Below are 14,732 nucleotides of genomic sequence, written 5' to 3' on the forward strand. Positions count from 1 at the left end.
GCCTCAGGCTCTTCACCTTTTCAAAGACAAAGCAGTCATTTAGATAAAATATTAGATATTGTTTACCTGTAAATGCACAAAGAGAATTTAGAAATGTAATTATTGTCAAGAGTGAACAAGCACTGATAGTGTAATCTACAGCTGTGGCCAAACGTTTAGAGAATGAGAAGTGTTGTTTATTTACAAAGTTTGCTGTTTCAGTGATAGTTGTATATCATATTATATCACTTCAAACAGAGGTGATCCAGTAACGCTGCACTAATGAATAAGACTAACTATTCACTTTAGCTAAAGTTATTAAGTTCGCTAAAGAGTTGGGATGCTGTGTAAGACATAAATAAAGCTAAAATACAAAGGTTTGGACACCGTTTTGCATGTTTCCCTACTCTAGGGGTCTCTGCAAGCATACAGGGCTCTGAGAGGGTACAAGATGACAACTTTGGAATTCTACTAGAAACAGTCGATCATATTTGTTTGTCAAAGCTGAATTCAGGGCAAACTACGCTAAATTAGCGTTTTTAGCTAGCAGCTACAATAAGCATAAAGGTTACTGTACGGCTATCATTTGTTAACATGACGCTTGTTCTTATACATGTAATACATTTATTACCAACCTGAGAGTTTATCCGCTGGTGATTCGACATGACGAATGACTTCTGAAGTCTTAATTCAGCTCAAGACGCTATAGATTCCCGTCAGTAACGCTATCAGTCTGTAGTTCTATTAATCTGCGCTTGAACCGGAACCGGATGTAAGTCCCAAAAAACTGAATTTTGGAACTGAAATTGAATTGTAGAACTGAAACTGAATGGTGAGAAGTGAATCTGAAATTATTCGAGAGCTGAATTTTTAAAGGATAAAATGCAGTTTCAAAGCAAATCAATTCATTTTCAAACCATAAATTCAATTTCAAATTAAACTAATTCAAATTCAGTTTTCAAAAGCTTTCATTCAAGTTACAATTCAGATTCAGTCCGAGTAATTCAAATTCAAATTTAACTTATTCAAATTCAGTTTCTGATGGCACAGATTTCTGCCCATACATGTGTGTCTGTGTATGTTGAAAAATAGTATTACCCCGCCAAACTATTTCTACAATCTTCCATGAATTGATGAACTCTTTTCTAGGATGCACTTTCTTATTGTGAGTAATTGCCTAATTAGTTGGGAGATGTTCCACTGGGTGTATTTTATCCATACAAATAATACAACAAATAACTTAGTAACTTAGTAGAATTGAGGGCAAATGGAAGACAGACCACACTTTTCTGGATGACAGTCCAGTGCTTTCATCCACAGCATTTATTCATCCACCCCAACCCTATACCACTTCTATTGTTTGACTTTACCTAACTTCCTAAAGTTTTCTGCCAAGCTAAAAATGCTTTTTGGCAAAAGGCAAACTTCTGCCTCTGGCCTGTAGAAGGCTGCTTTTCAGCAACAAAAAAAAAAAAAAAAAAAAAAGCTTTGATATTCCAGTAAACAATACTTGGCACCAGTTACACTTTATATATTTGGCTACAGACTACCTTTTGAACATAGTGAAGCATTTTGGGCAGTAAAGCTGGGTTTTTCCTTTAGGGTGTGGTTAAAAAAAACAGAACAAAAAAACAGTGGCTGCAGGAATTTGATTCATCAGTTTGATACAAATACAGCTCCAAATAACAACTGTGGTGTAAATACTGGATGTGAAAATAGGAAACTGCTAAGTTAACCACATAAGCTTAGGGTAAAAGGTAACGTGTAAACCATTCAATAATTGGGGTCGACGGACCCAAATCACATGATCAATTTAAGATGGCATAGCAACAAGATGCAGTCTCCCTGAGAATCCATTTCAGCTTGTGTTAAAAGTGCTTCCAACTATATACCAATTTTTAAATTGTGTTGATAGGCCATGATATTTTTTCCTGAATACTATCGTCTGCTGAAAGAAAGGGTAAAAACTGCATTTTTTCAAGTCCTGCAAGCACTTAAAAAAACACGAAAAAACATTCCTTTCCTATTGGTGGACAAATGTACCATGTTGAGCAATCCAAATATTATATGGCAACATGTGGCATTTGTTTATTTAGGAAGAGGGGGGAGTTAGTGATAGCGGTGAAAGCGAGAGAAAGAGAAAGTGAGTTTTTAGATTTGAGAGATTTTTGACGTTTAGTGTTTTGTCTTGTTTATTTAGTGTGTAGTTTAGTCGTTTGTTTTGTTTTGTGTGTCAGAACAACGCGGCAATGGCTGAATGTCACAGTTGCTAGCTAAAAAGCCACCAAAGGCAGATTGCAATGTAGATTTTGACTCCAGGTGGCAAACAGGAGGAGTGATACACCACCTGCTGTCAGGCCTGGAGGTATCAGGCTTGTGATGTGCTCCTCTGTCTTATAGTGGACAGATACTATTTTTTGGAGTGGTATATATAATTTGTGTGGCATCTTATTTGATGAACACCTGATTGTTCTGTAAATAGTTTTAAATGGTTATTAAAAAAAATAAAAAACACCTGAGGAATTGGCTGCATTTTTAGGTAAATAGTTGCATATACAAGATAGATAGATAGATAAATTTAGTATATTATATACTAAATTTACAATTTATATTTGCATTCGCATCTGATTTTAGATCAAATGTGTTAATACTGTATGTCAAAATGAAAAAAAAACTGTAAATTCAGACATGTGAGGTTTTGCTGAAAACAATGATATCAAACAAGGCAAGGTAAACAGTTTTTAAAGGTGAAATATAGAGGTATAATCAAAAGTAGTCAACAACAGCCAATTATACCCTTGACCCCGGAGGGTTAAACTGGTCCAAGCTTTAGAACTGTACAGCATAATTTTTAGGGATATTGAGCTATTAGAAATTAATTTAAATTTCTTTATAAGTGTAAAGGCTTCTGCATTGAGTAATGTTGACAGAACATAAGTCTGAATATTTTCAATTCAGTAGATCAAAAATTGCTGTGGAATTCTTGAATGGAAGACTGTGTGTCATTCATCAGATCCCAAAAAGATTACAAAAGTGTCCCCTCTGCTCTGTGTTTGCTTACAGTCCGTCCTTTGATGAGGAACCTTCCCCTCGGCCAAAGAGGAAGAAGAAGAAGAGGAAGTCTGAGCGGAAGAGGAAGAGGAAAAGGTCAGTTTCCAAAATTAGATGACTTTTTTGTAGTGTGATGTGTGTTGGTGTGGAAATAAAGGAGGAATGCTTTAAATTCATATTTATTTTTAAAATTTTCCTTATTTAGGTCTCCTTCTTACAGCCTGTCACCACCGAGGAAGAAGAAAAAGAAGAAGAAGAAGAGCTCCAAGAAAAGCAAGCGGCATAGGTAGGTACAGTCAATGTTAAAACAATATAAAATAACAGTTGCACGAGTTTTATATTTATAACTTAAATCGCCTTGTTTCCCTTTTCAGGTATACCTCCAAGAAGTCAAAACACAGGTACATATATGATTATTTCTTGTATAACCTCTGCATGTCTGCTTGCACTGTGCACATCTCATTTCTAAAAGAAAGGCTTTAAAGGCAAACAGTTTATAACAGGATGAGTTCCTGTGTAACAGTTGGTGCCTGCTTTCAGCAAGATTACTGGATTTCCACCTGAAACGCAATTCTCTTTTAGTATCAGCAAGCAGGCAGGCTGTCTGTGCAGGCTTCGTCAGTATTAATACCGCTCTCTCATGATTCTATTCTCTTTCATCCTAACAGCTCTTCAAGTTTAAAACATAAGAGGAAGGATGAACGCAAGCACAAGAAAAGGTCAGTGTGTGACTGTTGCATCAGAATGTACTCTCCAGGTCCTACACCATTTTTTCCCCCTCACAACCTCCTCTTCTTCCAGCAATGGTAGTCCATCCAGTATTTTCAGAATACCCATTGCCGAGGAGGAAAAAGAGAGGATACTCCAAAATGCTATCATGTAAGGGCATGATAGGTGAATACAGAAACGTACCGCTTTTATATTTCTTGAGCTAAGCGTGAAAAACCTTTGCAAAGAGAAAAACTGATTGAACACTTGAGCCACAAAGAGAGAAAAATGGGTGAAAGAGGGTAAGAGAAACCAATTTCATGCTGTGATCTTGCAACATTTTTTAATTTGACTTTGGATGAGCGCATTGTTGTTTGTAAGCACAGAGCCATGTTCGGTAGCTGCTGACTTGAACGGAAACCATTGCTTTCCAGCTGACTACAACTCTTTATTCTCTTTTCTTTTATTCAGATCACTTCACTCGTTCATGACTTTGTCATTCTGTTATACTCTCCCCTTCGCTAATGTGACCTGTCAATCAGAGAAGCCAATATAGAAACATAAGGTGATGATGTGACATATACAATTTTGACGTTAAATAAATAAAAGCTGACCTCTTTATCAGGCACTCCCATTCACACAAATATTTAATAAGCCAATCACATGGCAGCACCTCATGAATGCCTGTATTTGACCTTTCTTCCTGATTCTGATCCTGACCTCAGAATTTGGAAGAAAGGTGACTCAAGGCAGCAGTCCCCAACATTTTTTGCACCACGGACCAGTGTATTTATCCACGGCCTTTAAGCTGCCGTGGATAAATACAACAAAATCAAACCATTAGCGGTACCAAAAAAAAGATTTATTCATAACAGACGGGAAAAGACTCAGGGAAACCAAGTTAACGATAAAAACGATGAAAAACAATAACGATAAAAACCGATAAAAACCCTGAAAACCATAAATTTCACACCCAAGCCTCAGCTCTTGCTGCCCGGTACTAATCAGCTCACGGACCGGTACCGGTCCATGGCCCAGGGGTTGGGAACCACTGACTTAAGGGACTTTGGTAGTTGGTGCCAGATGGACTGGTGAGACTTTCAACACCACAATCTCTAGGGTTTACAGATCCAGCTTGTTGATATCAGGGTTCACAGGAGTACGGCCAGACTGCTATGAGCTGATATGAGTACTACAGTAACTCAAATAACCATGTATTACAACCAAGGAATGCAGAAGAGCATCTCTGAACACACGAGACATCGAACCTTCAAGCAGACGAGCTGCAGCAGCAGGATACCACACTTGGTGTCAAATGACTCCTGTCAGCTAATAACACAAAGCTGAGGCAACATTTTGAATAAACCCACCAAAAGTGGAACACAGAAGACTGAAAATATGTTGCCTGGTCTGATGAGTCTTGATTTCTGCTGTGATATTCAGATGATAGGGACAGGATTTGGCATAAACCACATGAAGCATGGATCCAACTTGCCTTGGTTCTTGGTTTCTTCCTGTTAAAACAGAGTTTTAACTTCTCACTGTCGCACAGAGATTGCTAGTATCATCTGATTGTTGAGGTCTTCTCTGTATTATTGTACGGTCTTTAGCTTACAATATAAACTACCTTGAGGCAACTGTTGTTTTGATTTGGTGATACAATATATTCACTAGCTGGGCCCACGTCCTCATTTTAGGTTTGACAGCGTTTTAGTAGGTAAAGGTGAATGCTTGGACATGAATTGAGCTGCGGTTTGGGGAAGGCCTCGAAGGGGACTGGCGATGGCTGCCGGGCCTGGCAGATCCCCGTGTACTAAATAGGAGTGAAGAAGTTAAAGAATTGAGAACAAGGTGGGGCACGTAAACGAGAATGAACAGCTTGCAGAACTGAGGGAACCTATATAGATGACAACCGGAAGAAGTGTGTGTGGAGGCGTGGTCCCGCTCCTGAACTTCCGATACATAATCTCCAATAAATAAAATTTGAGAGCCTTAATGTCTTCAGTGTTGTTTTAACAGTAAACAGAATAGTAAATCTAAAAGTAGTCACACAAGTAAACTGTAAACACTGACATTGATAGCTGAAAATTCAAAGTGGAGAAAGGCCACAGACTGCACATAAAAGATAGATGTAGGCACCATAACATCACCGACTGTCTTGACTACCATTTTAAAGCCTCACCTTTTTCCAAGCCAGTTTTTTTGGACTGTTTAGTCACCAGCTTTCAATTAAAGAGGAGCATCCATAATTCAGTGTGATATTAAATGAGAATCTAATTCTGTTTTGTGATCTGCAGGCTCAAGACTAAATGTATGCAGGGACCATTTTTGGTCTGTTCATCTTTAAACTTCTGGCCACTATTAGGCATTTAGACACTTTTTTGCATTAGCTATTTCATTGCATGTGTTTAAAATGTGGCGAAAGGTGAGAAACTATAGCTGCTACCAATTAGAGATGCACAGAATGTTTTGACTGTTCAACATAAACAATGTGAAAGCATGCAGATGTGGAGTATTGTGGTTTGAGTTTGTTTTCTTGCATTTATTTAAACTAAAGGACGACTAATGTAGCCATTTTTGCCTTTGCTGAATTGCAGATAAATGGACAAATAGCACGTGTCAATTAAATGTGTATATGGCAGTCCTCCGCTTTGTAAAAGAAGTTAAATAGCCACCACAATGAACTTAGCAGGAAAGCTGAACAACCAACGTTTTAATGTATTTTACTGCAAATGAGAAATGAACAGAACATAACATCCACCTGTCACTCTAAGTGGCGATGTACATTACTGTGCACATTTAAAGCAGAGACAAGAGTCAGGAGTGATTTGTGAAAGAAGGCACAAAAGGGTGAAAGGGAAGTTTTACAGGATGGTAGTGAGACCATCACTACTGAGTGCCACTTACAAAAAGACAGGATGTGCAGTTGGAGGTGGCAGAAATGGAAGATGTTCAAATTTTCTTGAGTGACCAGGATGAACGGAATTAGAAATCAGTATATCAGAGGGTAGACCAGGCTCTAACTATATTTATTTTTGCTGCAAAGTTGTAAAGTTGTTGGGAGTCAGTGTGGATTTGTTTGCCAGTTAGCAATTCTGCGTTGGCTCTTTGTAATAGCAGAGGAGGCTTCTGTTTGAGAATGACATACACAGGTCATGGCAAACTATCCTGTAGTATGAACATAAACCATGGAAAGTGTGGTTTCTGGATAATCGTTTAACTCTCTGGCCTCCAGGTTAGCCAGACTTTGGAAGATAAAAGAAAGGTGCCTAAGAAAGTATTAATAAACTTGTTGTCTTTTTTTTTAATCTTACTGTAGATGCACACATATAAGAGAAATTCAAGTTTCTCTCAAAACTAAATGGTTTGTATAACGGTTTTCTTGTGCTGCTGATCTTTGGAGAAGTGCAGCTGTGCTATTTGCTTGCATGTTTGGCTTGAAAGGTCACATGTGTAGCTGGGATAATAGTAGAATTTGTTGTAAATCCTGTCTGGGAATGAATGGCAAAAATATATGCCTAATTGATGGAATAAATAATTATAAATTTATTTCTTTAGGCATTTTATTTGACACTTTAGTGCTCAGTTACAATAACACATAAAAATAGATAAAAGTTCTGATAAACTAAAAGTATCTTTCTGAATAACAGTGGTGACAAATTTCAGATTTTGAAGTGGCATTACTTTGCCTGAATCTGAAACTTAAATATTAAACTATTAAGTATTTCTAAGTACTTTTTCATTTTCTTTATTTATCAGGAACAATGCACAATACATATATTGTAACAGGTATAGCTAAAAGCTAAATTTTCAAAAATAGCAATCAGAAAATGAGTAGACTGGTGTTTTAAATGTTATTGTCACTTAAAATTACATTAAAACAATAATTGCATTTTAACCAACAATGTTCAAATGTTAAAAAAACACATAAATGTTTAGTTGTTGTAATTTTGTAATAAATTTTTGTCTGTCCAATGACCCTATATGCAGATTACTGCTTTTATGCCACAGAATTAGGTAGCCAGCAAGCAGGTAAATAGTTACAATACTAATAATAATACAATTGCAAAAGCTGCCAAAGTTTCAAATAATTAAGTCAGTGTTGTTAATCCCTATGATTAAAAAGCTTTACTCCTCTTTTCCTGCTCTTTGTATGGTGTTACAAAAAGAAAATATTCTTAATATATCACACAGCTCTGACTGTTCTTCCTGCCAATCAACACAGAAGTCCTAACACCAGGTTGTAGAGGCCTTGTGTTTGCAATGGCCCACCGATCAGATAAAATGGTTGTTTTAAAGGGACGGGGAAGAGAGCGCAAAAAGATATGTTTTGAGCAGCTAAACCAAAGTCAAGCACAAGAAGACAGGGATTATGTAAAGCTACTTTAGTGGAGTTTTTTGTGAATAAACTAATCATAATCTTAGCTTCTTCTCTACTTGTGTTTTTTAAAATTTTCCTTTGCTTTGTTTCAGTTCTCGGACTCACTCACGTCGGAGACGGCGGTACCGGAGGTACCGGAGGTCAGAGTCAGAGACTTCTTCCTGCCAATCTTCAGCAGAGGACAGGTAGGCCCGGCGCCCCCACTTCCACCCCACCCCCAGTCCGCTCCCTCGGTTAATCTTATCAGTCTGAGGTGTCTGCCGAGTTCTTGGTCACACCGCAGAGATGACTGATAAGGTGGAGGTGACTTCCTCAGACTCAGGCACAACCGGGCCTTATCACAGCTGCACAGAAAATGGCTGCAAATGCACTCTAGAGATCAATTCACTCAATTATAATGACATATAGCAAAATTTTGGTTGTGTGATACTATGAAAGATGTCTTTTATGGGTTATACTGGGCTGACAGCATAAGGATTTCGAACAGCTAGAAGCATATCTGGATACTTTCTGATATTAATTACTCATTTCAGTCATTTATCACTGAGAATAGAGGATATATATATGAAGGCGTGTACAGTTCAATGACTGAACCTTTATCCCCGAGAAGTTTTAACTCCAATCAAAGTCCAGAATTCAAACTGACTGATCTGTCCAAACCGTTTACTCAAACAAAGAGAATTATGTCGCTTTATTCTACATTCTTCCAACATTTTCATCCAATGAATCATTTAATCTTTCTCGTGGAATAACCTTCAACAAATAATTTTGTAACAGATGCTCTATGATTACTAAATGGCACAAAACGGAGCTGAAATAAAGTCTGATATTTTTCCGACTTTACATTGGTGCTACTTTTTATCCCATTCTCTGAAGTGCAAAATTGGCTGTAATATAACACAACCATCTCTGTCATGATGAAAACTGAATGCAGCATTTTCTCACAGACACCATCTGCAAAAATCTGTGGTTCATCAAGCATTTGGAGACCTGGCAGCTGTAGGACAGGAAACCAATGCAGTGCTCAACTACACAGACATGAAGTGGAGACCTACAACCAAATCAGTGTGTAAAATGGCTCCAAAATATCGCTCCATCCTCTCTGCTGGCACCGTAAGTACTCTTTAGGACTCTCACAGTGCTACCACTGGTTCAGTTTCATTTCTCAGTTATTGCCATGTCAAATGGCTTATTTTCAGGCAACCAGAAATGCCTACAGTGAGGCGGCTGCGTTTGGCAATTTACTTTCAATTCTGAAAGTATTTTTATATAGGCCATTAAAAAACAGCACGTCTGTATTTTTAGAACAAAATCTTACAATCTATATCCAGTTGAAACACAGCATATTTTATTCAGCTAAACCCACTTCACAATCCTCAAAGCGATCAACATTTACAAAATAGAACAAAACATTACATGGCCTAAATCTTAGTTCATTTTATGGGTTCCTTATTTTTCAGCGATTTTGTCAGCTCCTGTTTCTCTGCTTTAAAGACTAATATGATTACTGGGCGGTAGAGTCCCCGCAACATTACAGTTGGCAAAACGCGTTGGATAAACAGTGCGATTTGGGTATTTTAAGGCTTATTTCTCCTTCTGTTGAGAAATCATGCTACAGTCAATATAGTACCGTAAATATCAGAATAAACTGACACTGTAACTGCAAATTCTTATTCCCCTCTGGCCTGCAGCATCAGTAAGCAGACACTTGAACAGCTTTCTCAGCCTGGTGTGTCAAATACTGCCGTTGTGTTAAATGCTACTGGTGTCTTTCGATCCGTGAATTGTGGTAATATTAGATGCCCAGAGATAAGAGTCTTCTTTAAAAGTCAAGTCGAGTAGTAAGTCACGGGATGGTCAGCCAGGGGACTGCAGTTTGTGTCCTGTTCAGGAAGTTTGGGTATAGACTTTGTTTTCCTGGTTCTCACTTGCTCATTAGGTTTATTTCTCTCACTGGTTAGTTGTAAACACTGATTATATAAAGCTGACTGGGAAAAAGACTGTGGTTTGGCTTTAAATCTTACTGGCACATTTAAAAATACCAATTACTGCATTTAAATGTAATGTTAAGAGGTCAGTAGGCATTTATATATAAGGTGGGAGTGAGAGATCTGTCTCACTATTACCATAGTGTCAGAGGACACCTTTTGTGTATCTGTGAGGTGCTTTGATAAAAGTGTTGTTTTTTAGCGCCTTGGGATTGAGAATGGGCTGAACTTTGATAACAGACTAAATTCAGTGATGGAAAAAAATGAGCAGTCTCCTACCTTAAAGCTGTGTGTTTTTACTTTTTCACTGACAAACAAGAGGTGTAACACTGACACGCTGCACAGGATAATAATGATGTGTTTTTTGTTCCAAATGAACAGAAGTTACCGACATCGCCTTAAACCATTATCTAAAAGGAGCGTGCAATTGTTTCTGGTCTAATGGCATCAAAAATACATGAGAGTGCAGCTTTTTCGAGTTAGCACATAGCACTTAAGGGTTAGGGACAGTGTAAGAGGGGATATTACTCATTAGCTATGGGCAACCTGCTTCCTGCATTGACGTCCAACAAAGGGATTGTGTGCAAACCATAAATGTTTTAAGGGTTGAATAAGATTCAGTTGCAGGTGTGTGTTTACAGTTTGGTCTATGACCTCTCAGTAGTTGCATTACATTTATTCGGGAGTTTACATTAAGATGACAGCTTTTGCTCCCATCAGCCCTCTGTGGAGAACTACATTTGTTTTATGGAATACTTAGCAAATCATTTCAGTGGCTCTAGTGTCAAACCAACAACAAAAACATCCTTAAAGCATTTTTTAGAAGGCAGATTTCGAATTTTAAAATTCTGCTGTGGAGTTTGAGACTCCTCTTTTGTTTTTTTGTTGTTTTTTGTTTCTTCCAGCAGCCTCATACATGCAGCTATGTCCTAAAACCCCATTGTCTCTGGTTTATTGGAGCATAAAATATATTTAATTTCTCTCAAGCAATCATTAAATTATGCTAATTGCACAGACGGATGTTTTTAATTAAACACCACAGGGTTTTAATTGAAATTCAATAAATTAATCCATATATCGAATTATGCCTGGCTTTCAATTTCCCACAGTCTCTCAGAAGGACTTTACAGTTGGTCGCTGAGGGGGTAGCCTTGCTTTACAGTGTTTGTATAAGGTTTGATCTGGTGAATAAAGGCACATAATCCAAAAGGTAATGCAGAATGATCTTTGCTTATTATTTCTTTCCCAAAAAAAGCAATCCATAAAGGGACAGGTAGGTATGAGTGGACAAAAAAAAAGAGTGTGGTTGATTTTAAAATATGTCACCATATGTTCATGTGGTGAATTGGTTTTATATTTTGAAAGTAAAAGTGTGTAGTGTGTTTGAGGCAACAACCTGAAAGAAAAGCACAAAAGAACTTTACGCCAGAATGTGAGATTAAATGTTTACTTGACGTCAGCCTTGTCAGAATATCTTGAGGTGACATTGAAGAATGTGTTTGTTTAAATATGTACTTCTGTAAGTGAAATCTTTTACCCCTGAGTATGCACAGATTACGTGCCACTGCAAATGTTAAAGAGGATGGTAGATGGACAAAGATTTGCTTAAATTTCCCTCAGGGTCGGTCTGCTGTGTTGACTGTAGACTTGATAATGGGAAACCTTTGGGAGAAGAGGCTGGCTTAACCTCTTACACGTGTTTTGGAGTCAGAATCAAAGTTTAGTTAACTATCACTGTTAAGAGGTCACTACTTTCATCCATCTGTGGACATTTTGCAATTAAGGAAAAACTAAAATTCGAAATTGAGTTTTCAGAGGTCAGTTAATCAAAAAGGTAACTAGTTTCGCTCTCCAAAACTTTAAAACAACACTGAAGAAACAAAAAAAAGGGAAAATGCCGATATAAGACTAACTAGCTCTGGGTTTTGAAGAGAGGGTTATTGTCTTTTTCTTGCAATTTACGACTCTAATGATGCACTTATGTTGCCCGCTCTTCCCTTTTTTTTTACACCTTACCTACTTAAGGAGGAAATCTTGATTGGTAAGTCGATGTTATCAGCAGATTTAGGGATTTACTTGTAGGTCGGTGCAGGCTAATTATTTACTTCTTACAGGAGAAAGAGCACAGTCATCTGTCCTATTCTGAGGGCTTTCTTAGTTAGACTGATGGGATCTCTCTTTGTCTGCAATCCTTTTCATTTCTACATAATACCCATTTTTGTGATGTTTGTTCAATGTTCTTTAAATGAGGCTTTTCAATGGGGTCTATTATTTACTCTTCTTCTCTTTACTCGAGTTAGAGCCAGTAGATCTTTTCACACAGTTTTTTCTTTCTTTTCTGCTTTTTTGTTGTTCCTTTCATATAATTGTTTTAGTTTAGACTTTCCTTAAAAACTGTTTTCTTGTTGATTTCTTTGACTTTAGTTGAGTTCAGACTTTATTTCGAGGTTAATCGCATGCTTCAAATTTGCATGTCTTTATCTTTCAAAGCTTTCTGTCCCAAGAAAAAAGAAAGAAATCTCTTCACTGTGTTTTCAAGGGAATATGTGCCTTTGTACTAGAGTATTCACAGTGCATCAAAGCAGGTAGCAGGTTTCATGTATCAGTTCACACCTGGCTTTAAGCTGCAGCCTGTTTGTCTCTTTGCAGACTTTGTCGTCAAAACCTGCAAGTGAGATTTTACATGGAAATGGGTCTCAGCATTTAACGAGCCAGACTGTAGGTCCACATGATTACGATTCTGGGAATGACACATCTTCGCCGCCATCGAGCAAAACTGGTGTTTCTCAGGGGAGTGTCACTCTTGACAACAAGAGCAACAGCTGTCAACGTGTGGCCTCGCCAGGGAAGCTAAAGTTCACTGACAGAGACAATGTCTCTGATTCAGGAAACTCTGTGACCAGCTATGCTTCCTTGTGCAAACCTTACGGGGAAGACGGTTTGTCTGCAACCCTTTTCAGTGGAAATGGCAAGAGGTAATTTTTTTTTTTGTTCACAATAAATCATCGATCTGAATGAATTCAAGCTTGTTTAGCTGCTGTTTATATGCTCTGTTTCCTCCTTTGAATCTTTAATCTGATGAGTGGAGAATAAAGGGAAGCATTTATTTTAAACCAACCTTGGATACACAGTTGGTTTCTTCACTCAAAGTTGTGAAACATCTTAATGTATTTCCTTTAAAGAGAGCAGATAACCTTGGGGTGTCGGCTAGAGGTTGTGAGATCCCCAAAGACATCCAGCTGCTCAGAGAGGAGGAGCGACTTGTCTCAAGGGCGACTGAAAACCCGGTCATCTAGCAGCAGGAGCAGGAGCAGATCCTCAGGGAGTTCCAGATACTCTGGACGCTACTCTCGAAGCCCCTCGCTTTCATCTTGCAGGTATTATGTTTCCATTGTACGTCACTGGTTATTTTATTTTGCAGAAATGTCAGTAATCTTCAATAGAATTTTTCCTCATTTTGTCACTGTAGCTCATACTCACGCTCCATGAGTAATTCAGCTGATCTGAGGCGAAGAGGAAGCGTAGCCAGCCTGAGCTCCAGAGGAAGCTACTCGAGATACAGTCCCGACAGGTGAACTTCACTACATGTTTCAAATACTAATGAGTCCTCATTTGCAATGCATGGGAATAAACATATATTGGCATTGTTGTTAATTAAATTTTCACTATGTTATGTCTGCTTCCCAGACTGCGAGACAGAAAAAGAACAGCTAGCTCCAGAGAGACAGATGCAAAGCATACACATAAAGTTAGTGGGAAGAGGCGAAGACGCAAATCCTACTCTCCTATGAAGAAAAGGAGGAGAGACTCACCAAGCCATCTGGAAGCACGGCGAATCACAAGGTACAGCTCTACTGGCCTGGTTATTTATAGTACAATGTACAGTTTTATGCCTAAAGGCAGCAAAAATGTACTGTTGGTCCCACCCTCCACCCCCTCGGTTGGACAAGTCCCCAACCTGAAATCTTTCACCCGTGTTGATGAGCTATGTACCTTGAAATGGCATTTAGCCTGAGGATGAGACAAGTGTTGGCTCAGAAGCCACCACAGGGGCTAAAGAAACAGATGGTGACAGAAGGAAATCTGAAATTTAAAAGAAAGAAGAAAGTCGACCATGACTTTAATATGACGCTACTTTTACTTGGAGAAAAAGACACTCAGAAACAGCCACAGAAATAACACAAATTGCCAGGATGTACTTATTATAACTAAATGTTAATAGTGTTTAGTTATTATTTCATTGTTTTAAAGTTTAATATATTGTATAAAGAGCAGGACTGACTAATTTACTAAGTGGCTGCAGGGATGCATTAACTTTAATTGAGACCCCAAGGCTATGAATGTTTTGGACGCTTCTATCCCTGCAGTGAATGAGTTGGTGATGATCATATAAGATTTCCATATTTTTGAAGATTTCAATTAAAATTTTTAAAAGTGTGCCCATGTAGAAATCAATGAGAGACTGTTATTATGGTCTGAATACATAACAAATGCTATAACCAAAGGATTATAAGGGTTTGGTCAGCACTGGAAAATACACTGGATACAGTGCCTACAGGGTGACTGAGTCTAGGTGGAGGCACGTGGTGGGCTGCCACCACAAATAAATATTTGTTTGTTTTTTA

General features: G+C 38.1%; 1 protein-coding gene across 1 annotated transcript in view; it reads left to right on the forward strand.

Annotated features, from left to right (window-relative positions):
• The window catches only part of srrm4 (serine/arginine repetitive matrix 4), a 67,134-nt gene that overhangs the window by 47,302 nt on the left and 5,100 nt on the right, over positions 1-14,732 (forward strand). Inside the window, exons 3-12 of the mRNA XM_005473624.4 lie at positions 3,043-3,126; positions 3,236-3,316; positions 3,405-3,431; positions 3,699-3,749; positions 8,212-8,304; positions 9,067-9,232; positions 12,757-13,082; positions 13,290-13,484; positions 13,577-13,678; positions 13,795-13,950. Of these exons, the coding sequence (XP_005473681.1) occupies positions 3,043-3,126; positions 3,236-3,316; positions 3,405-3,431; positions 3,699-3,749; positions 8,212-8,304; positions 9,067-9,232; positions 12,757-13,082; positions 13,290-13,484; positions 13,577-13,678; positions 13,795-13,950 (1,281 nt within the window). The remainder of the gene's footprint in view (positions 1-3,042; positions 3,127-3,235; positions 3,317-3,404; positions 3,432-3,698; positions 3,750-8,211; positions 8,305-9,066; positions 9,233-12,756; positions 13,083-13,289; positions 13,485-13,576; positions 13,679-13,794; positions 13,951-14,732) is intronic.

This window comes from Oreochromis niloticus, linkage group LG12, assembly GCF_001858045.2.
Source record: "Oreochromis niloticus isolate F11D_XX linkage group LG12, O_niloticus_UMD_NMBU, whole genome shotgun sequence".
NCBI lineage: Eukaryota > Metazoa > Chordata > Actinopteri > Cichliformes > Cichlidae > Oreochromis > Oreochromis niloticus.